Raw genomic sequence first — 25,758 nt, forward strand, 5'->3', positions numbered from 1 at the left:
CTTTTGGTTATTACTAGTGATACTCTGTATGCACTATGCACCCAATTCAACATTATAGCCACATTTCCTTGTGGCTATACTAATGTGGCCACGGATGTCCCGATTTGGTACAAATGTTTGCCCTTTTGGGCAGAAGGTGTTTAGCAAGCTGTGACGTACGGGCGTGGAGACAGCTCTGCGTAGGAGTGTGCCCTTCATCCCTCCCTCCACCATCCCTCCATCCCTACCACTCTGGCATGATTGTCCCAGTCATACCGACAATCTGGTGATATGTTGCCATCTCATGACCCCCCCCCCTCCCTTCCTCCCTCTCTCCTCTCCACTAATCTGTCACAATCAACCTTGACGTTGCATGGTCGCATCGTCGGCCCTCCATTGGATCTGATGGCTGAGTGGTTAGCGAGACATGCTAATTGATATGGCGTCATACTGCCAATGCAGCGGAGCCTCGTCGTGGGGCAGTCGGCATGACAACCGTCACTTTGTACCATGACAATGCATACATAGCCAGGGTTTCCCCTAGAAAAGTCTTTAGACCTGGTGCTGGTGGCACGTGTTTATGAAAAGGTTGGATGGCCTTCTCTGGTTGATAGGCGTAACTATCATTGGTATTTCTTTATTTTTAAAGCCTTTATTGGTAACCTTCCCCCTTATCTCACAACACTGTTGGAATGGAATCTTGGAACCTAAGTTCAAATGACTGATTGGTTCTTAGGGTTCCTCCAGTTTGCTCTGAACTAGGAGAAGCTGCTTTGATGCTTCCAACACCTGAAATGCCCTCCAACTAGGGATGGGTACCAAATTAGGTACTTTTAAGGGTACCGACCGAATCACGTCGGACTACCGATTCATATGAGATCCGCCGGTGCCACATTTCGGTACTCTTACATTTTATATTTTTTTGTCCGACGACATCAATGTTTCGTTTACATCGAAACGAAACATTGATGTCGTCGGACAAAAAAAAACTCTGACAGTCTTCAACTGACTAACTTCAACTTCAACTTCAACTGACTAACGTTAGCTAAGTTAGCAAACTCACAATTGTGATGCTTGTAAGCGTCACATGGCTGTAGTTGGTTAGAACATGTGTTCATGTTAGATGTCACTGGTTTCCCGTCGTGAAAGAAATATGTATCTGGCTACCAGGCCTCCCTGCCTGTGCAAGTCAGGCCCGGCGGCGTGAATACTTTCGGCAACCAACATTCCCTTCGGCATTGCTCTGATTGGCCAGCGATAATTCGGCCTACGCCGGTAACGCACGCATGCGCATTATGTGCATTTCGTACTTGTCTCCCTGTGGTGTACAGCTGAGAGCTCCAGCATAGCTATGTCCGCGAGCTAGGCGCAAGCCAGAGTAAAACACAGTTTTCAATCAATCAATTAACAACATTAACGAGACTCTCGTTGTGTCTATTCTGCTAACGCTAACGTTACCTCTCATTGCTTTAACGTTACCTAGGCTCTCGCGTCTATCTGCTAACGTTAACGTTAGTGTTAGCATTAAGGCTAACAAGCTGTAACGTTGCCAGTCTTGCGTCTATCTGCTAACGTTAGCATTAGGTAATAACCGGTTTAAAATGGATGGTGATTACAAGTTTCAAGTTTCTTTATTAGTTGACATGCAAAGATACAGAATACCTTCACATGGAATGCTTTTTTCTGTTATGCTCCTATGAGGATCATAGGATGCTTGGATCATACACATACAGCTCATTACAGTAATATTCCACAATTATTACATTTTAGATAGTAATAATGGTACAGAGCCTTGAGACAAACATATGCATATTCACCACCGCAAACAGACTGGCAGCCGTCATAGGCAGCGCCATTTACGGAAGGAGGGGGGAGTGGGTTGGGGTTGTTACAGGGCTGTAGGGGGGGGGGGAGTGGGAGGGGGGGGGGAAGGTGGGGGGGAGTGCACAAGCCAAGTCCTGGGTGGGGGAGGTCTCCCTCACACGAGGCAGCCGACAGTGCAGCGCCAATGCAGAGGAAGGGGGGGGGGGGGGACTAGGGATTGGGGGTGTGGGACGCCGCTCGCCACTCTTATCTCCCAGAGAGCCTTCGACTCCAGAGCTCTCGGTTCGACCTTGGTCCAAGAATTTGTTTTGGCTGACTGACTGGCACAATTTATCCCAGCCACGTCCCTTTAAATTTGATTTGAATAGAGTGGAATATAACTCTATTGATTTGAGTGGAGTGAGTTTTAACAACTCCGTCCAAATGACTGAATGCATTATTAGTCCAAGTGTCCAAGTGTCTTATCAGTTCATTTTGGTAGATCCTGTGCGCGGTAAACAGATCCAAAATCTTCTTATTGCAGTCCAAAAGCTTCGATAATCCAAATAATACCACGTCTTCAAGTTGGTAGCCCGATTATGATGTCCCAATAGGCAGAGAGGGTTAGCCTTATTCTGCTTCTTGAAGAAAATATGCAATCCACTGATTAGATCCATTTAGAGTTGATTTGAGTATAGTCCGGCCACCGGCACGAAGCAGGGCATAGCAGCGTCAGGCTCCATGGTGCAGTAGAGGCGGCGGTAGGAACGGCCTTGAAGGCCTTGGGAGAGAGGAAAGAAATGTGACTTGTCTCTGCAAGAGGTGGGAGGGTTGATTACCTCACGTTGTGTCTATTCTACTAGCACTAACCATTAGTTACTAGTACAAACAATCAATAGCGAGTTATATTGATCACGCTATGTACGATAGCCATGCTAAAACGCTAGCACAACATTAGCACCTAACCTAACAACAAGCTTAACAAGTCAGCGATCTTTTTGTGAGACTAAACTCTCCGCTCGGTAGGCAAATTGTGTTGATGTCGGTTTTGTTTCATCAATAAATGAGGCAGAATACACAGTGACTGTATCCTTTTTTGTTTATTGCACTTGTTCCTGCTGCAAATGAAATCCTATGCGAGAGCTTAAAGATGGCGGCTTTCTGTTTTTGTGGAGAGCCTCCAACGAGTGACGCGTCTCTCTTCTGACCAATCAGTGGTCTGCAGTGTTTCACGTGACTTGCGATCTTCTACGCTCGTGCGTAGAGCTGGTATTCACGAAGGAGAGCGCTGGCCAACGCTGGCCAATCAGAGCAATGCGGAAGGGAATGTTGGTTGCCGAAAGTATTCACGCGGCCCGGCGGTGTGCCGGACTTGTAATACACTGGTGGAAACCTTGCATACCTTTAAAAATGGGTGACCTAAGTAGGCCAAACCTGAAATTCTCTCTTTCTGTCCCATATATTTGTCTCTTAAAACCTCCCATCGGGCCCCAATCGCATTATGTTGAGATGCTAAACTCTAAGTATAACATTATTAGAGGACAGGGGGTGGTGGATGATACTCTGGTGAATATTGCAAATGATATGTTTATTTGGAGCATATGGTTGCACAACTATCTTCTTGCATGCCTGTCTTCTTTGGGAGTCACAGCTTGTAGTGGGGTTGCAGTGATCTGCTTATAAGAAATGTACCTATCTCAAGCTCAGAGGAAAGCAACAGTTGTAATTGGAGGATCAAGAACAGAGGGCGGAGCTCGAGATAGGTCAATTGTAACCATAGTCCAACAAACAAAAAGTAATCAGATTATAGATACTTTTGAGAAAAAGGTGATTACTTGAAATTACTTAATTAATTATTGAAAAACATAATAAAAGGACAAGACTCATTTTTAACTTAAATATTGTAGACATAGATATTATACAGATCTTGATATAATGGTTAATAGTACAGCTACAGATGATAACACTATTGTCTGTAAATTGGAAGAGATTGTCTTTTTAATGTATATTTTGGAGGCCAAGTCATCCAAAGTAATTGAAAGATCATGTTACTGAGTTGTATTAATCCAATGTTACGTTAAACATGTAATCGTGTAATTATAGTTTGAAAGTCACTTTTCCAATCCTGCTTCTGCTCTGCCAATTCATCGTTCTAGTTCAATCACACTTACACACAGACAGGCGTGAACCACCTCGGCACAAATGAGCTGTCCAACCACCGCGGAGGGTTTCGCACCATGAAGACGGCCCTGTCTGTGTGTGAAATTTTAAGATAGCGTCGTGATGAGATCAGTCTCGGTTTCGCCCCCCAGAGAACGTGAGGAGTGAGAGGGCGGGAAAATGAAAGTCCTCCGGCACCCCAGGAAGTCATTGATTGATTGATTGAAAAGTTTATTAACAGATTGCAGAATGGGTACAGTACAGTACAGCTCAATACATACAATTGTTAAGGGGATGCAGACCAGAGAAAGACTTTCGTCTTGTTTACATCAGGGTCCCCCATTTTCAATTCATCATATAGATAGGTCAAGATAGGTTAGCATAGGTTAGCATTTTAGCTTTGATTCCTCAATGACACAACAGCAGAACCAATACCTTTCAACAAACTGGACACATTCTGTCCTCACTAGAATAGAATAGAAATCCTTTAATAATCCAGAGGGAAATTCGGCACTACAGATCGCTCACAATGAACAACAATAAACATTTAGGTAGTCAATAGGCCATAAATAGGAATAAGAATATAATAATATTAAAAATAAGAATAAAATAGAATAAAGAATAGAATACGGTCCAGGATATACATTCTGGTATGTACAGTACATACATTGTAAAATCTTAAATATACAACTGTATCCAGCCAAGAATATACAGAAATATACAGTCAAATGTACAGTAATAAGTGTGCAAATGTAAAGTGAAAAGTGTCCAGGAAGACTGTGAGAAGTGTAATTTTTTTTTTAAGTATTCTGGTGCTGTGGCTGATTAATCAAGACACAGGATGGTTGTATTGGTGATGTTGTTTAGTGTAAGATTCGCCGTATTCATTGTAGTGAATCGCAGACATATTGGTTGCAAACAACAGGGGATTGTAATGAAATAGCAGGGAATTATCATTAAATGAGCCGTGGCCCTGTAGCATATTGTATGGCAGAACACATTTGTGAGAATAGTACTGTGAATATACACTCTGTGAAGACGTGTCCGTTTTCTCTGAATGCTCAATTCCCATTGAGATTCCCCATCCCGGCAGACCAGGGTACAGCGTGCACCTACTGGTGATGATTCATTTGACCTTCTCCCACCTCGCATCTGCAACCAAACGGAGAATGTGAAATGATCCTTGTGTTTTATATGTGTGTGTGTGTGTGTGTGTGCCTTCATACTATAGTCTACCCATATAATTCTGTATGATAGCATGTACAATAGTGCTGTATATACTGTATATATACATTTATATATTTATTTTTACCATACATCCATATCTGTATGAATATACCTGCATATAATCCTCTATATACCTACTTATACACCTGCATATAACCCATATAGCTCTGTATGATAGCATGTACAATAATGCTGTATATTCCGTATATATATATATTTATTCTTACCGTATATATCTATCCACATCTGTCTGTACATACCTGAATATAATCCTTTTTACATATCTGTAGATATATATATATCTGTACATATTAGGGATGGGTACCTTTCTCATTTGAACCGATACGGTACCGGTACCTGTGAATCGATACCGGTACCCAACGGTACCTTTTTTCTGTACTTTAGTCTAAAAATGTAATCTACCTACCTCAGTCGTGAAAAAAAATATCCAAACTTCAAATAACTACACTTTCGACAGGTTTCGGCTTGCCATTGCCCCGACTGCTTTGTTGTTGAATCAAGTCAAATTCTAGGTAAGCGTATAATGTGCGTGTGAACCTTGACATGAAAAGAAAAAAGGTTTAAAAAAAAAAAAAAAAAGTGTAAAAAAAAAAAAAAAATCTTTTAAATATTTTTTTTTACGGTATCTCACGTGAATCGATACTCGGTAGTACCGACGTGTTTCGGTAAGTACCTTTAAAAGTACCGAATTCGGTACCCATCCCCATATATGCATATCTATATCTATATCCCTTACCTACTCTTACTAGTTACATACATCTGACTTACTACCATAGTGTCTTTATACCTGTATCACTGTACATATTAATATTAATACTACAACTCTGTACATACATCTGATTAGCACTATTACTCAGTAGTACTAATTTATATATTTGAAATGTATTAGAAGGATAAACCCCTTGAGATATGCTATCTCGTTTTCGAGGGGGTCCTTAACATAGGATACAAAACATACAATACAATACAATACATAAAAAACTTTATTTTATACCCAGTTTAATCACCTGTACATTATATATTACTATTGCACTTTACTGTTACATCTGCACTCTGGTTGGATGGCAAACGTTTTGTTGTACTGTACTGTGCTGTATAATGACAATACATTTTAATCTAAGCTTTTGTTTGCATGATTATGCATTGCTGTAAGGATGAAAATACACACTGATATAAAGGGTCCTGCCTGGAGGCGTGTTAATTAGATGACTGGGTGTTATCGATACACACAGTTACATTGTACATATACATTGTACATGCATGTGTACAAACACACACAAATATGCTTGCATAGGCTGCTTCCACGGTGTCGTCCGCTCACTATTGGGGTCGATCCAATTTCACTGAGGTCAGCCCAGGAGGCAAACCTGAATTTCTTATTTGATTTTCAGAAATCTCAGACTTTTCCATGCCAAATAAAAGCCTTTTATTCTTAAACAAGCAAGTAACGATTTGTTGTATTTTGAATGACTTCCTGAAAGGACACTAGTGGGGCCAGATCGAGCCTAACCTCACAACTCATACCAGTGGCTGCTGTTCCAGAGAGCAGAGACAGATATTACTGTGTCTTCTGACTAGACACAGCGGAAATGAAGTGGGGCTCTGAGCAAAAACGCCCCTGAATGTTCATTAAATATCCTGAAAATTGGGGACCCAGTAAAAAATGGTAGAAAATGGAAAATATTATTTTATATACAGTACATACAGTGTTTCTTAAAGGGGCACGTCACAAAAAGGCAATGCTGATTTATTTCACATAATCTCAATCACATCCAAAAACCATAAACTAACTAAACGAACCACATTTAGTTTGACAGTAATTCAGAGTAAATGAGTTTGAATATGGCCACCATCGGCGGGGACATTGGATCCTTGTGTTGAATTAATTACATCTCCATGAAATTACATGGAGGAAAAAATAGCAATTCCTTGTCTTATAGGGACTGCTACCTTATCATTTCACGATGCTGTAATTAACACAAGACAAGGATTCATTGTCCCTGATGACATCACTTGTAGCCATATTCAACCTCACCTACTCTCAATAACTGTAACACGAAATTAATGTTTGCAAAACTGTTTCAGCATTGTTTTTCGTTTTTTTTATGAAATGCCCCGTTAATTATCCCATTGATATCAGTGAAACATTTGAACGGAGAATTTGGTTTGAATTGCCCCTATAAATGCAAAAGGGAAAAAGCCTAATGCTATAATATGGTCCCTAATCCTATATGGTCTCTAATGCTATATGGTCTCCTCTGCTTGTGTGTTGCAGGTATTTATGAGCAGACACTTCTTATATTGCAGCCAACCGATCCTGGATGTGAAGATAGCCTTTTGTCAGGTGTGTGTTCCTTACAGGTAAACAAGGTACAGTATACATTCACTACCATTTCCCCTTCATTGCAATATTCACACGGTGGCCATTTTGCTCTTATGTCATGCTCAGGAGGCGTTATTTCTAAACCTAGCCGCATTTCTGGCAGACGCTCTCTGATTGGCACTGACTGACGCTCTCTGATTGGCCACTGACGCGTTTGCCCAATCGCGTGACGAGCTGTGTCTTTGCCCATTTCCACGTCAAACAGCCTGCAAACTACCTGGCGTTCTATCGCCATGCTCTAAGACAAACTCTAACCTTAACCAACTTCGAAAGAGTGCCTAAGCTTAACCAATGTAGAAACAGGCGTCGGCCAATCAGAGAGCGTCTTGCCAGAAATGCGGCTAGGTTTAGAAATAACGCGCTCAGGAGGATGGGATTCCTTTCTACCCTGTTCCTAGGAATCCCACCCTGAGCAGCGTCTATACTTTCCGTAGCCGCATTTCTGCAGTACGCTCTCTGATTGGCCACTGACTGACGCTCTCTGATTGGCCACTGACATGTTTGCCCAATCGCGTGACAAGCTGTGTCTTTGCCCATTTCCACGTCAAACAGCCTGCAAACTACCTGGCGTTCTATCGCCATGCTCTAAGACAAACTCTAACCTTAACCAACTTCGAAAGAGTGCCTAAGCTTAACCGTCGAAATAACTTGCCGTCACGCTCTAAGACAAACTCTAACCTTAACCTACTTCGAAAGAGTGCCTAAGCCTAACCAGTGTAGAAACTGGCGTCGGCCAATCAGAGAGCGTCCTGCAGAAATGCGGCTACGGAAAGTATAGACGCCCCTGAGCATGACATAAGAGCAAAATGGCTGCCATGTGAATTGCTATATGTGTTGCATTGTACTTCTGTGTTTGTGTGTGTGTCAAAACTGCCACAGACTCAGAGCTAGTGTGTGTAAGTTATTTCATTTGTTACAAAAATGTATGAACAAAATTGTTAGAAATGTACCCTTCTATTAATTTGAGGTTTATAGTACTTTAGTTGTAATTTATTATAACAGATGTGTTATGCCAACATCATGTACTTCTTGAACATGATTTGGGTAATTCACTTAACACAAGACTAGACATACTTTAGCTAGACCCAAGATTCCACTTAACATCAATACATCAAATATTGATCCCATAGAGAGCTTCATTATACTGATGACAAAGTGATGGATGTAATTTTTTGTTAATGGAGGATACCCCCCCCCTCTCATTTTAATAAATAATGACAATTACTGTGAATCTAAATTAATCAATATCAAATTATTCTTGTCAGTGTGACCATGGCCTATTGCGGTTAAACGCCAGCTTCTTTATTAACACTTTCCCCGCCAATCACGTTGTACGACGTGTTTCAAGTTCATGCGAATTCTGCCAATCCACGGCGTACGACGTTATTGAGATCATATTTCATATTTTCGCCATGTTATTCATATTTCCCTCACGGAGCCTGGTCTGATGCAGTGGGACTCGGCACAACTCTGCAACGCTTCAATACTGCCCCCTGGTGGATGATCGGTGAGTTGCCAAACCGGAAATGGCCGGTTGGATCTCGGTGCGTCTCCTAAATGCGTCCGGCCACTCGCATATCGTAGCGGGACTCTAGCCACACACCGTGGATATGGATCGCTGCCATAACTCAATAATCAACATGATTTGGGCGTGTATTATTAATATACAAACCGGAAATGGATCGACTCGATCTTTTTGCTCCAGTCTCATCGCCCAACGGTAAGAGGACGTTGACGTTACTTTCAGTCTGTTTGTTTATTATTATCCATGCAAACTGCTCTGATCTATATATCACCCATACTACATAAAGCATTTAACGACGATCACAGAATTATAAACGACCCCCCCCCCCCCTCCGTTCATCCGCGCATGATCAGTCATAACGTTTAGGATCATGTACAGTTAAACATTTTAATATAGCGTGGATCGGCAACAAACGGCATTTGATAATCTATATATGCGTTTATGCCAGATATCTCACGTTCTAGGAATTACTGCAGAAAACGATAAAAACATATTTATATTCTAGACAGTATTTTCGTATGAATGTATGCATGAAAAAGTTAAACGTTCCTACATCCTGAACGATAGATAATCGATGTTGAATGGGCCATAGTAATGTCAATTTAGCAATACAATTTAAAAAGTTATAGCCCTGCAAAGAAGGTGAACATCTCCATAGACTTACAGTACTGGCAGAGAATGGTATAAGATGCTGAAAGTGCATGGCAGGGAATGTGTTAAGGGACATCATACTGTGCTCTCTTCATTATTATATATTATGTATAGCGAGATATTGTGCCTGGCTATGAGCCACAGGTCATTGCGCTCTGTAGCTCTGGTCTCAAGGGATTCTAGGATTATTCTGTCGTCTCTCATGAGATGTCTGGATTATACATGCATGTTTGGACAGTCAATGACTTGAGCTTGATATGTGATATGCCTACTGGTGCTGCTAGCTACAGTATATAGGCTACCATCAAATGTGGTGAAATGATTTGATCATCGATGTGGATGACCTGTCAGCCATTCTAACTTCACATACATTACTTTCAGCCCTGTTTGAGCTGTGAGATATGTTGTAATTAGCTAATATATAATTAGTAGATTCTTTGGTCATGGTTCCACATAGGCCCGTTTCTTGCCATAGGGCCCCCGAAGTTTGCATAGGGCCCCCTAAAATGCCATAAAAAATATATATCTGTTTATATCCTGTAGGGATGTAACAAATCATCAGCTTAAAAAATTTAACCGATAGGCAACTGCTTATAACCGCAAGTGGGCGTTTCTTTATATATAAAAAAAAAATACATAAGTAACTTACTGACAAAAATGTAGTTGCATTTTCAAACTTTATTTAACTTTAACTTTATCATAAATAGTTACATTTAAATTTCAATATTGTAAGTCAGAAATTTAAGGAAAATGCAGTATCTGTCTAATTTATGTGCATTTGGGAGATGTTATAATGCAGATTCGGTAAATCCTGTAAGTTTTCAGGAGTTTCTTGATGTAGGGGAGCCCCAGTGTTTCCTATTTATTATAATTTTTCTGTCATTGCTGGGGTCAACTTGAGATGTTTGATTTGAATTTGTGAGAAAAAAAGATATACGTTTTTTTCACGGATCTAGCCTCTTTTCCTCTTAAAGTGCACCCGATTGATGCATTTAAATGTTAAATGCATGCCCACCTTAAAGGGTTTGGAATCCCCCCCACCATAGTTCCACAAAATAGGGGCCCCCAAACAACATTTCGCATTGGGCCCCCAAAAAGCTAGAAACGGCCCTGTTCCACATGTAACGACAGCTCTGCTGTCCTGAAGTAATTAGTTCTTGATTACTTGGTTTATGGGCATTACTGGAATAATATGTTTGTTGTAGTTATCACAGTGTTGTTATGATAGTAATAACAATGTGTTTAGTGTTCACTGTTGCATCTGTCTTGTGTCTTGTTACCTTGTCTCCAGGACCACATCTCCTAACTCATAACTACCTACTTTGGTACACAGAAAATATTGTTTTGTTTTGCTGTTTGTGGAAGTGTACGTACGCTTGTGTTATTACATGCAAAGTAAGTCACTGATCTAAATATGGAATGGTTGATTGGTTAATTAAAGGGGCATTTTGCAGATTATAAAAAAAAAATGAATATGGTTCTCACCGATGTGTTCTGTGTCTCGAGGGCTCAGTCACATCTGAGTAACACATGTCCTCCTCACAGCAGAATGATATAGGATTCAGGTTAGAAATCTGTGAGATGCCCCTAAGAAGCCCACCCTCAATAACCATACATGGCTGAAATGTTTTGAACAGCAAACACACAACACAACAATTTGTGTGTGTATTTGGTCAGTCAAAAGCATTTTGGGGTTGAATCTTACATCCCATCCCAAGGGTCACAACACAACATTATTATCCTTTCATGAAAATGTTATGAACCAGTTTTATACTGTTATTATCCTGATATTAGCCATGACTGTGACAGTACAATACATCTTCTTTAGATAATGGAATTTGAAAATGTCCTTAATCTATAAACTTGTTATTTATTTCTTCACATCTAATACATACATTTTTGTATTGTAAAAAAACAACTACTACTACTACTACTGCTACTAAGTTGGTGGTAAAAATAAAACATAACAGAATTATATTCCCTATTATTGGGTAAGTCGTATGTTGCCAATACCAACGTTCTTGTGAGCGATCTGAAAATCTGACCAACGACTCTCTTCCAGATGCTGTCTGACTTGGTAAGTGAACGCAGAATTCATCGTCATCAATATTCCCCACCGTTTGTTTGTTTTTCTCTCCCCAGGGTTTTGGAAAAAAAGTGGATGTGTCATACATCGCCAAGCATTACAACATGAGCAAAAGCAAAGTGGACAACCAGTTCTACAGCGTGGAAGTGGGAGACTCCACGTTCACGGTGCTGAAACGGTACCAGAACCTAAAGCCCATTGGCTCCGGGGCTCAGGGAATCGTCTGGTGAGTTGGTTTCATATCCCCCTGTTTTAGGTTGAATGACGCACTAGAGCACACCTGGGACCCCTCCTCTCTGACGAGGCGGCCCCAGGTGTGGACGATTGGGCCTCGTCAGCCACTTGCCTCACCAACTAGCTGACTGCCACCCGATGAGACAAGTGGCTCTCTCTCCCACAGTACAGTTATATATTAAGTGTTGTACACAGTAGTTAACGTGCAGTCGTCTCGTCTCGTCAAAAGCGGGAGAGCGATTCCCTTCTAATTGGCTTGCAGTATACCGTTATCGAGGGGAAATTATTGTAGATCATTCTGGGAGGATGTTTTGTGGTCCATGTTTTGCCAAGTACCACAAGCCTCACACTCCAGTGCCATTAGTTGGCAAACGCAACCTAATCGTCACGTTGAATGTGGATGTGCGGGCTCCTTATTGTCTTCATCCCGAAGATGGGTTATGCAGGAGATGAGGAAGCATACCAAAGAGGTCTTTAGTCCGGGATAACAAACCCCCCCCCCCCCCCCCCAAAAAATGTCAAGCCAGTGTGGCCCTGAGGGCCTAACAGGATGGGCACTCTGAGAATTAGTAATCGGGACGGTGCTGGAGACACAGGATGGCAGGATGACTGCTTGTATTGTAATTCCTATCACGCTTGCTCTTGTCAGAACGCAGGGGAGGAAACAATAGCCAAGTCCTCACTTAAAGGAACGCATGTCACCCTTTCTTGTCAAGAAGCCAAAACAGATCTGTGGGCCGTCTCCGTGTTGACGCTTTGTCAGCCTCAGAGACCCACACCAGGATGGGATGGGACCATGTTGACGTGCATCCTTTTTAAGGTCTCTTATGTGTCCCAGTGTTTTAACGATTCCATTGTTCCAACACCCTCCACCCCCCCCTCCTCTCTCTCTCTCTCTCTCTCTCTCTCTCTCTCTCTCTCTCTCTCTCTCTCTCTCTCTCTCTCTCTCTCTCTCTCTCTCTCTCTCTCTCTCTCTCTCTCTCTCTCTCTCTCTCTCTCTACCAACTCCCTGCTCTCTCTCTTTCTGTCTCTCTCCACCAACCCCCTGCCCCCCTCTCTCTCCACCAACCCCCTGCTCTCTCTCTCTCTCTCTCTCTCTCTCTCTCTCTCTCTCTCTCTCTCTCTCTCTCTCTCTCTCTCTGTCTCCACCACCCTGCTCTCTCGTCTCGAGTCATATTCCTTGTCCTTCCTCTTCTTTCCATGCTCCCCCCCCCCCCCCCCCCACTCCTTCCTCCTCCGTTCTTTTCCAGAGTGATTGTGTTTGTAAAGGAGCCTGGTCAGACTATGATTGTCTTTGTAAAGGAGCCTGGTCAGGCTATCAATCAATCAATCAACCAACCACATTTATTTATATAGCACATTTAGACATGACACTTGTTAACCAAAGTGCTTCACATAGCTAAAATAAAAAATAAACGCATAGACAAGGAAACAAAAAAACACGTCAACAAGCAAGGCAAGAGTCAAAGTGAGTCAGGGAAGGCCAGGCGGTATACTGTAGGTGGGTTTTGAGTTTTGATTTAAAAGACTTGATGGAGGGGGCAGATTTAATGGACATGGGGATGTTGTTCCAGAGGTCAGGGGCTGCGACCGCAAAAGCCCCCCCCCCCCCCCCCCCTAGACTTGAAATTAGACCTACGGGTGGTTAAGAGACCATTGTCGTGCTCCAGTAGCACACCATGTACCGCGTTGCGTCGCGGAATACCGTGCTGCGTCGCGGAATACCGTGCTGCGTCACGGACCTGGTTGACTCCGAGTTCGATTCCCGGACTCGCCGTCATTTGCCGAATGTCTTCCCCTGCTCTCTCTCCCGTTTCACCCTACATCTGTCGGTCATGTTTGACCAGAAAAGCGATAAACGCTAAAAAATGAAGTAAAAAAAAAAAAAAAAGAGACCATTGTCAGACGATCTGAGGGCCCTGACGTTGGTATAGGGGGTGAGGAGGTCTGCTAGGTAAGCAGGGGCCTTACCATTAACACTATCAGTGCCGACCTTGTTTACCTTTTTACCCCGTTGAATGCCATCATCCACTTCAATGTTAGCGTTAAAAACGCCTAATCTATGTTTTAAATTATGGCTATGTGTCTAATCTGCCCGTCGCTTATCAATGACTTGTTTGCAGTCAACATTGTCGAAACGGATTGTTTTTTAATCGGTTCATATCCTTTTTATAGCATTTCGAAAAGCTATTGTTCTCTAGAAAATTTCCGGAAAATTGAAGGATTCCCCCATAAACGGCATTTATTGGAATATTCTCGAATACACTAGACACGTTGTCATTTGTCGGCCTATTTATGAATCGTTTTCAAATAAACGCTAGATTATCGATAGTATATGTGTACTTATGCACGCTATAGACGCGGGCTGAAAAATCTATTCTCTAGTTTCCTCAAGATCACACACACACACACACACACACATACACACATAGGGACACGCTGTTATCTCAGTGAATACAGCTCCGATTACCCCAAGACTGGTAACATAGACTCCTTACCTTAGATCAGATGTTCTCCAAAAAGATTATTCCAATTCCTGATCGCCATTCTAAATATCGATCACGCTTATTGATTGATTATTGGCTGCTGTAAATATATATTCCAGGCTGCTTTCCGTCTCGCGATCAGATCCCTCTTGATCAGACGGCTCGCCAGCACAATGGAGCCAGTTGGCTCCACCTCTACAGATCTACAGATCCCAGGTCAGTCTAATCGACTGACCTGCAGTTACACAGTGATAGACGATAGGGGGCGCTTTTTCCCCATCTGAGCTCCTGGAGGGGCTGCTGTACCAACGGGAGACTCGGTTGTTGAAATATGAATTCAGATCGCTAATAAAAAAATCAAACGACATTTGTCGTCGTCGGCACTCAACAGGGGGGCTGATAAAACGACAATTGGCACTCAAAGTGTTAAGGGCTTTGTAGACCAATAGAGAACCTTGAATTATATCCTGTAGCGCACCGGGAGCCAGTGAAGGGAGACAAGAACAGGGGTGATGTGAGCTCTCTTCTGGGTACCTGTGAGCAGTCTAGCAGCCCCAGGTACAGGGAGTTACAATAGTCTAATCTTGAGGATATGAAAGCGTGAATGACTCTTTCAAGGTCTGAGGGGGACAGAATGGCCTTGATCCTAGCTATGGACTATAGGCTATGACTATGATTATGTTTCTTTGTAAAGGAGCCTGGTCAGGCTATGATTATGTTTCTTTGTAAAGGAGCCTGGTCAGGCTATGATTATGTTTCTTTGTAAAGGAGCCTGGTCAGGCTACGGTTGCTAATGCAGGGATTGGGTTGAGTTTGAGAGATGCTGTAGCTACGGATGGCAGCGAGACCGAGTGAATCTAATTTAGCCTGCTCTGCTCTGCTGGGCTGGGCTGGGCTCCGCCCTCTGCTCTGTGAAGCTGTCATATGGTGTCAGATGGAGACGGTATTACCACAACCTAATCACACACACACACACGCACGCACACACGCACACACACACACACACACACACACACACACACACACACACACACACACACACACACACACACACACACACACACACACACACTGATATAATAGCGCCCACACACACACACACACGCACACACACGGACACATCCACATACACACTGATATAATAGTCTGATTATACAGATCAGGCTGACTGTGTCAGTCCCATGTGCACACAGCCATCAGCGATGTCAAAAGCATTGAAATATAGGGAGTGTTTTTTCATTAGTGGACTTTTCTTTTGGTTATAACATGATAGATTATAAAACGATTGGAGTGAGTTGGTTAATGTGTACTTTGATTGTGTGTGAGACATTTATTGAAACATAACTTGAATCTCGCAGTCACCTACATTGTCTTGTTACCTGTACCTCCCCTCCCCCCTCCCCCAGGCTGCTATGATGCCCAAATTTCCCCAAGGGGATCAATAAAGCAATATCTTATCTTATCTAATCTTAAATACACACACACACACACACGCATGCACGCACGCACGCACACACACACACACACACACATGAACACACACGACACAGACACACACACACGCGCACACACACACACACACACACACACACGCACACACACACAGACACACAAACACACACACACACAAACACACACGCACACACACAGACGCACACACACACAGACACACACACACACACAGGCACACACACACATGCAGTGTTGGGACTAACGCGTTATAAAGTAACGCGTTACAGTAACGCCGTTACTTTTGGCGCACTCCAGAGCACTCCTCCTGACTCCTGTCTGTGTCACTCACCTGCGGGCTGCGGGGACACGTTGTGCTGGGGGCGTGTTTTCTTTACTATAGTCCTGACTGTCATGGCAGCGCCCAGCTACTCACGTTTGTACACATGGATATTATCACTATTTCTCTTTTGTCGAGCACAAAGAAAATAACATTTTAGTTAAATGTCATTTGTGTTTTGGCTCAAAGATACTATCTACTGCCCATGCTTCAACGAAGCTAGTAGCTGAGTCTAACGTTAACAGGACTCATCCGAAGCCAGTAAGCCACTCGCTTTCGGGGATCTAGTTACAGTAGCATCACCAGGCGGCACACGGCAAATGGGACGGAACACTTCACGTTTTCCAACTACTTGGAGAGAGAATATACTAAATGAAAATGAGCTGAAGAAAATGTTTGAGGGCTGGACTAACGTTACATCTCAACCACCGCAGACTTTGGTGAGTTCAGTGATGTGAATGCAAGGTTGATCAACAGATTTTGAGTATAAGAATCTGCAAGGGAATCTCATCAATATAATCTAAACAATATAAATATAGTCCTTTCATGCACAATTGATATCCTAACTATTCTAACGTTGCAATGCACGATTGATATCTTAAACAACGTTGCAAGACAGTTATAATGAAATGCTCCGGCGACATCAAGGCTGTTCCTTCAACCTAAGCGGCGATACAATTAGGCACGGCACATTTCTTATTATGTCGGGACTCGGGACAACATTTGTGTTTGTGTCAAATTTGTGTTTATAGACCACATTGCTTAGCAGAGTTTAGTGATGTGAATGGAAACTGTCAAGTTGATCAACAGATTTTGAGTATCTGTAAGGGCATTAACACATTGACTGCCACGCTTCTATCCATCAATGTATGATCACTGCCACCAGTCTAAGCCTATGGAGATGTTCACCTTCTTTGCAGGGCTATAACTTTTTAAATTGTATTGCTAAATTGACATTACTATGGCCCATTCAACATCGATTATCTATCGTTCAGGATGTAGAAACGTTATACTTTTTCATTCATAGATTCTTCCAAAAATAGCTTCTAGAATATAAGTATGTTTTTATCGTTATCAACTGCCGTTTATTGCCGATACACGCTATATTAAAAAATTCAACGGTACATGATCGTATACGTTATGATTCATCATGCACGGATGAAAGGGGCGGGGGGTCGTTTATAATTCCGTGATCGTCAGTAAATGCTTTATGTAGTATCGGTGATATATTGATCAGAGCGGTTTGCATTGAAAAGAATAAACAATCAAGCTGAAAGTAACGCTACTGTCCTCTTACCGTTTGCCGATGAGACTGGAGGAAAAAGATCCCACTTATTTGACGTCGATCGACTAGATCAATTTCCGGTTTGTATGGCGCAATAAACGCCTAAATCATATCGATTATTGAGTTATGGCAGCGATCCATATACACGGATGTGTGTCTAGAGTCCCGCAACGATATGTGACTGCCGGATGGATTTCCCAGATGCACCGAGATCACCAGATCCATTTCCGGTTGTAACTCGCCCGATCATCCACCAGGCGGCGGTATTGAAGCGTTGCACTGTTGTGCAGGCTCCCACTGTATCAGCAGCGGCTGGGTGGCGGAATTATGAATGCCATGGCGAAAATATGAAATATGATCTCAATAACGTCGTACAGCGTGGTTTGGCAGAATTAGCATGGACATCGAACACGTCGTACGCCGTTTATGTCGGTCAATGTGTTAATGAGAGCAATATTTTTTATTTTTATTTTTTAACTAAATAGTTACTTTTCACAGTAACGCATTACTTTTGGGTGTAAGTAACTAGTAAAGTAACTGAGTTACTTTTGAAATGAAGTAACTAGTAAATTAACTGAGTTACTATTTTTCAGTAACTAGCATGACACGGCAGCTGACTGGAAGTGGAGAGAAAACAACAGTATAATAAGCAGACAGCTTGTGACTCTGATGCAGCAGCTTATCCTGAAATCAACATCATTATGCAACTGGCTGGTGTTACGCAACGCAGCAGCTCTTGGCAGTAAAGCCTGAGAACACAGTGATGACAAGATGCTCGTGGTCCTGGACGCGCTAAGAAGACCCAGTCCGCTAATGCTGCTCCTCGACAGACAGTCATCATAACCGCTTGTGGGTCTTTGACCTTATGACACTATTGTAGGGGGGTCGGTCAGGGCCAGCTTTCAGTTTGATGTGTGTTTTAACTATTTCCCTTACCTCTGTGATGGATGTATCTATTTAATTTTTTTTTTAATTTTTTTTTTAATTTATTTCCCTGTTACCCTTCGAGAGGCCCTTTTGTCCTCTCGCCAGACCGTCATTGTTAATAGGAATTTGTTATTAATTGACCTGCCTGGTTAAATTAAGGTTAAATAAATACAAATAAGGGGCGCCCCAGTGGCGAACCACATAGCGCGCTCAGCCGCGACACGGCCGAACCTGGTTCGATTCCATGCCTCTGTTTTGATCGCCATGCCTCTGTTTTGATCACCACGCCTCTGTTTTGATCACCACGCCTCTGTTTTGATCACCACGCCTCTGTTTTGATCGCCACGCCTCTGTTTTGATCGCCACGCCTCTGTTTTGATCACCACGCCTCTGTTTTGATCGCCATGCCTCTGTTTTGATCGCCACGCCTCTGTTTTGATCGCCACGCCTCTGTTTTGATCACCACGCCTCTGTTTTGATCGCCATGCCTCTGTTTTGATCGCCATGCCTCTGTTTTGATCGCCATGCCTCTGTTTTGATCGCCATGCCTCTGTTTTGATCGCCATGCCTCTGTTTTGATCACCACGCCTCTGTTTTGATCGCCATGCCTCTGTTTTGATCGCCATGCCTCTGTTTTGATCGCCACGCCTCTTTTTGGGGTAAAACTACTCAGGTAATAAACCGGTATTAGATGCCGTTTGTTCATAACCCACAACTTTACGACAAAACACAGGGATATATAAATCACGCTGAAGACCATCAAGGCCCATAAATAGTCATTACCTCTTGTTTTTATGTCACTCTGAGATTAATAAGCGTAATATTAAATGTCCAGGTAGGGAAATGAGGAAATATCCTGCAGCTGACCTGATAGGCCTGAGAACGTATCAAACCTCACTTTTCACGATAGCGCGAACGCTCAATGGTGGCCAGTTCTGGAAAAGTAATCGCTTGACTTACCTGTGTGGGTTCGAGTCCCTGTGATCTAGTATCACTAAAGTTACAGAAGTATGTTGGGAATTACAGGAGTATTACTGAATAGAGAGCCTATTAGGATGCTAGATCCTAATGTGAAACACTATGATTTGCCATATCTTGCTATGCTCGCTCATGCCTGTATTTTTTATGTCCGTTCTATTTTATAATTTCTTTTTTTACTATTTTTAAACTGAATCATTTTAAACTATTTTTACTATTTGTGTTACTGAAAACTGTAAGCGGAGAGCCTATTGGGATGCTAGATCCTAATGTGAAACACTGTGATTCTACCTGTCTATCTTTTTATGCTCGCTTATGCCTGTATTTTTTACTGTTGTGAAGCACTTTGAACTGCAACCTCTGTATGAAAAGTGCTATACAAATAAAGTTATTATTATTATTACTTAACATGATGCACTGATAATGTAAATGTTTTACTCAGGCCAAATACAATAGCAGTCAAAAGGAACAGAGTTTGTGTTTCCCTCAAAAATGTAGGCGTGGCCGCAAAAAATTTATAATAATAAAAAAAACAAAGTACCCGGATGTGCCGCTCTGATGTATCGGCTGTTGATGACTTAATGAAGGTTCCGCTGTTTCCATGGTCAGACAGCATCATCGTTCCTCGCAAGTCATATGGCACGTCCCACCACCACCACCACCAGCACACACACACACACACACACACACACATACTCATCTATGTGTTGCGTGTTATCCTGTAACCCTCAATCAGGATGGAGTAAGCATGTGTAAAGCCTGCAAACCCAGCTCAGAGCTGGGCGAATTATTAGAGAGCAAACAAAACCAGATTGCTCCCAAGATACAACATCATCGTGTACGAATGTAACACGTTTGACATTTCATCATCATGGCCCTTCTCTTTATTCCCCTCCGCCCTCCGGTTGCCTTGCGATCCACACAATGAGAACAGGTTTATATGGAGAAAAACAAGAGGACCTCTCTCTCATGATGGTTGGATGTCTGCAGCCAGAGCAGCAATGTTCCAGTTCACCAGTCGTGTGAGAATTGTATCTCCTCCTGGGAGACAGTGGTGTCTGATGAGTCAGCAGGAAGGATCACTCAGTTCTAATGACCTCCAAAATGGTCTGCTGGGGGGGGGGGGGGGACGACGACGACGACGACGACGACGACGACGACTGTAAGCCCACTAGGGTATATTAGGGTAGTAATATACGGATATTTATCGTACATTGTCTATCTGTGTTATTTTGGTGTTTTTTTTCATATTGAGAATTGTGTGAAGATGTCTGAAGTAATAGAATAGAATAGAATAGAAATCCTTTAATAATCCAGAGGGAAATTCGGCACTACAGATTGCTCACATTGAACAACAATAAACATTGGGTAGTCAATAGGACTAAGATAAGAATAAGAATATAATAATATTAAAAATAAGAATAAAATAGAATAAAGAATAAAATACGGTCCGGGATATACATTCTAAAATCTTAAATATACAACTATCCAGCCAAAAATATAAGTGTGAAAATGTAAAGTGTAAAGTGTCCAGGAAGATTGTGAGAAGTGTAAAAATGTTTAAGGCTTCAAAGCATAAGCCAGGTTTCATCTGTTTTCATCTGTTTTTGCTGCAGATCGTCTGTGGTTCATACAGCTGTGGTCCTGTGAACAAAGCGTTCTAATATACATTTCTCTCTCTGATAAGGCAGTGGATTTAGAATTTTAAGCAGCAGTTTAAGCAAAAAGGCCAAATCGCTAGCATCGCAGATCAGGTCACCCGACATCACCAGCGTCAGTGCGTTCTCTGCAACGTCCGGTCATTCAGAGTTAGCAATTTGGCTTTTAACCAGTTAACATGCAACAGACGATTTGCCCGCCGGCGGAACACGGCACTCTGCGAGCGTCTAGCCGGCTCGGGTCTGCATTTTTATATAGAATTAAAGCCCTATTTGTTGCCGTTCTAATGCCACCTCACTTGACAAAATCCGTGCCTCGGTTCTCGAGTTACATGCCGATATGTCAGGCGTGCGACTTTGTACATGCAAGCATTAGATTACCACCCCAGACTCCCGAGACTCTAGAACTGTCAATCATTCGCCGATTGCGAAAATGATTGGACAGGGTTGTAGCCAGAAAAGTGTAGCTTTTCAATGATACCCCACTTCGGGTTGTGCGATTCAGGGATCTAGGTGAACATTTACGAGCGAAAACAGGAAGTGAAAAACACACCAAATGCATTACCGTCAATGAGGAAATGGAATACTGGAGAACTTTTATTTTGTACACAGTTGACCAAAATCACTCTTAATCACCCATTTCTGAACAGATTGTACTACATAAGACTTCAGGCTATGAACCTTAACTTTATATCGTAACCATAACTGTTAAACGTTCAAACAAATCATCATCATAGTATTGCTGTGTTTATATCAGGGTGGGTGGGTGTCATTAGTCTAGTGGTGAGAGCACTCACCCACGACCACAATCATTGTTAGTTTGACTCCCGGTTGTGCTGTTTATTTTGGACTTTCGCCCCATACAAAATGTACATATATTACTTATGGCTATAACATAACGTATATCATGTACTTTTGTTCCTGTGGTCGATTAGTACTTTATTTATGTTATTTTTTTACCGTGTTGCATGCTCATGTTGGGGGTGAAAAGGACTCCCAACCTGAGCATGACACAAAAGCGGCATGGTCGCCTTGTGAATATTATCAATACTGTCCGTCCACTCCTGTCCCCTCCTTTTCACTCATCACTCTCATGTCGACTGAAGATCGGGACATTTTCCAAATAATGATGTTCTGTTCTTTTCCCACAACGTCCTCTCTCTCTCTGACATATATTCTCAGCCACATAACATGCTGTGATTTTAATCTTGTTAAGAATATATTTTGGTAATATCAAAATTATTTTAAAAAGTCCGATGATGTCAATGTTTCGGTTACCCCGAAACAAAACCTATGAAGTGTGCCGCACGTTCACGTCAACGTTCACGCGCACAATACACGCTTACCTAGGATTTGACTTGATTCAACAACAAAGCAGTCGGGGCGATGGCAAGCCGAAAACGGTCGCAGGTGTGGTTACACTTTACAAAGCTATATGCAGACAACTCTCGCTGCAATATTATATATATATTAACAAATTGTTCTAAATAAATAATAATGATAATAAATAATTTGAAGTTTGGACAAATTCTTTTACAGCTGGTAGATTACATTTTTAGAGACTAAAGTACCGAAAAAGGTACTGTTGGGTACCGGTATCGATTCAAATTCAAATGTGAACGGTACCCAACCCTAATACTACTATACATTCCCCTTATAATATATATACATTTTTCTTATCTACTTTTTCTCCTCCTTTTTCTGTGATTTTTCTCCCCATCCCAATTTGCCTCTCGTGCCAATTCTCCCTCCCCTGTCCTGATCGTTGCTCGCATATGCCCCCCACTAGCCGGTTGTAGGGAGGATAGAAGCCTTGCATCACATGTCCCCTCCGATACATGTGGAGGCAGCCTGTCACATCTTTTCACCTGCCAGCGCGGACTCTCATTTGGCGAGGAGTAACGTGTAGGAGGCTCACACCCGCCATTTTCCTGACTTTGCTGTGCACTGCAGGCGCCCCAACCGACCTGTAGGAGTCGCTGTTCACAACGACCAGACTACCACCCTTCGACTTCCCACCCGCTAACTCTGCCAATTGAGTTAGTATGACGGCCGGCCCAAGCCGGAGGCAACGCCGACAGCCGGATTCGAACCCGATGTCTCTTGCGTTGGTGACGAGCGCAATGTCCGCTGCGCCACCCAGCCGCCCTATTTATATTTTATATCATTTCAATAAAAAAATTCTGAAAAAATTAAATACAATTAACACCAGCCAACACTTTTGACTCTGAGGGGCCCTATCTGTGCATGTGCCTCTTTACCTTTACAATTTAAATGTGATATATACTTGTTTCTTTTTACTCAACTGCCCTCCCCAACATATCGTATTATTTCCTCTCAGGCTCTCAGCTCTCTCTCTGCCTCAGTCGAAACACAAGGCATCATTAAATTAATTAAATGCGTGGCCTACCTTTAACACAGTGGTCCGAAAACACGTTTCTCAGAGTGGAGAATGAAATCTCACACATTGCTGTTGTGTGTGGAGGTGCCAAATGTGAAGGCATGTTTGAAAGCAGTGGATGTGCTGTATACCGTAGTCCCCGGATTAGCTGGAAAACGGTTTAGTAAACATATTCAGTCTCTATAGGTGATCGTGGGCATGTATCACTTTCTGGATTTAGTGCAACAAGTGCACTGTGAGTTGTAGGGATGCACCGATCTGACTTTTTCAGTCCCGATACCGATACCTGGGCTTTGGGTATCGGCCGATACCGAGTACCGATCCGATACCCATTGTTCAATTAATAAACTGTATGCCACACTGTGTGGAAGAGACTGGGATGATTATTTTATGCTAGGCAACATCAGGCTTGACTTAAAACATTACTTTCCTAACTTAGTGAAACAAAATGTAACAAATTAACACATAGATATATATATATATATATATATATATATATATATATATATATATATATATATATATATATATATATATATATATATATATATATATATATATATATATATATATATATATATATATATATATATATATTATAATATATATAAAAACATAAAAATCTAGCTATTTTAGTCATATCGGGGCCGATATCCTATATCAATATCGGATCGGTGCATCCCTAGTGAGTTGTGCTTGCTGAGTCTGTGATCTCTCCAAATATAGTAGTTTTGCGCCGAGGCATGTGGCAGCCTGTCCGAGTAGCTACTTGTTTTTCTCACATCTTTATATTCAGATCTAATAATGGAATAATTCAGCTTCAGATGTGTGTTAAGTGTTTTAGGTCACACTCTCAGTAGGCTGAGGGGGTGTGGCCTTCTGTTCACTTGCTTGTTAAGGACTTCACTGAGCTAGATGTGACTGATGGGCCAATCAGACATAGTGGAATTGACTGGTGGGTCAATTAGACATAGTGGGATTGACTGGTGGGTCAATCGGTCATAGTGGGATTGACTGAAGGGCCAGTCAAAGTGCCCTGAGTATATGATATCTATGATATATGTATATGATATGATATATGATATAATATCTCCAAGGAAGTAGATTGGATATCTGAAATGGCTTGATCCTGTTGATATCCAGGGGGATAGACTTTTTAAGGGCTTTATTAATCATTTTCACAACAACAACAACAACAACAACAACAGTTCTAACATTTTGGGTTCAGAAGTGCAGTGAGATTGAAAAACATGCTTTACATTGTACTGAATCTTTAACGATAGTAGCCCACTGAACCCTCTTGAACTCAATTCAAACAGAAAACACGCTTTTCACTGCTGCGATGGCTTTCAAACACAACACACAAAACACAATTTCCCTCATTTCAGTGTTTGGCCTCTTTTAATCCTCTCTCCTGCTGTGCAAATACTGTCGAGTTTGTTTGCTCGCTGAGAGACAGATGTGTGGCTCCTGCATCTCCCAGGGTTGTTGTTTGTTGAACTACATGTGTGTTGTTTTGTGTCCCACCTTGTGTTGTTCAGAGGATGAGGCACATTGAACAAACTGACTCAATTGTCCTTTTCGAGAATAAATAAAGGTTTGAATTTAATTCAATTTAATCTACAGATTATGTAAAAAGGATTATATGCAGGTATGTATGTACAGACAGATGTGTATATATATATATATGCTGTAAGAATAAATATATATGGTATATACAGCATTATTGTACATGCTATCATACAGAGTTATATGGGTTATGTGCAGGTGTATAAGTAGGTTTATAGAAGGATGCAGGTACATTCAGATGCTCTCATTTTGTTTTGTGTCTGGTGATTCAAGAAAGAAGCTCCGAATCGTTTTTTAAAGATTTGATTTCCTACTCTTCAGCGAACAATAATGATATCCCGGGAACATTCCTTGAAATCTCAGTGGAAGATTTCCCAAGATAGATTCAGAACGGCTGACGTTGAATTTGCAATCCGTGTGCACTTTATTTTCCTTGCAATAACGTCGGCCAGCTTCTAGAATACACAGTCCATGTATCAATCACATGGTCTTCACTGTAGTGGTGCTGGCTGCTCAGGCCCTAACAAGTGCTCTGTGTTGAGGGGAGTCATCGTTTCTTGGCCTGTAGGCAGTAACCTTTCAGTGCTGCTGTGAGT

General features: G+C 42.0%; 1 protein-coding gene across 11 annotated transcripts in view; it reads left to right on the top strand.

The window, feature by feature from the left end:
• Positions 1-7,468: 7,468 nt before the first annotated feature.
• The window catches only part of mapk10 (mitogen-activated protein kinase 10), a gene marked incomplete at both ends in the record, with an annotated part of 88,948 nt that continues 70,658 nt past the window's right edge, over positions 7,469-25,758 (top strand). For 4 of the 11 annotated variants that reach the window (XM_084324447.1, XM_084324437.1, XM_084324438.1 and 1 more), the window contains 2 exons: positions 7,472-7,534; positions 11,892-12,061. In XM_084324447.1, the coding sequence (XP_084180573.1) occupies positions 7,472-7,534; positions 11,892-12,061 (233 nt within the window). Of the gene's footprint in view, positions 7,561-11,891; positions 12,062-25,758 lie in introns of those variants that run through there. The other 7 variants (XM_084324440.1, XM_084324441.1, XM_084324442.1 and 4 more) reach the window with 3 other exon arrangements.

This window comes from Notolepis coatsorum (genome assembly GCF_963971535.1).
Source record: "Notolepis coatsorum genome assembly, chromosome: 11".
Lineage (NCBI taxonomy): Eukaryota > Metazoa > Chordata > Actinopteri > Aulopiformes > Paralepididae > Notolepis > Notolepis coatsorum.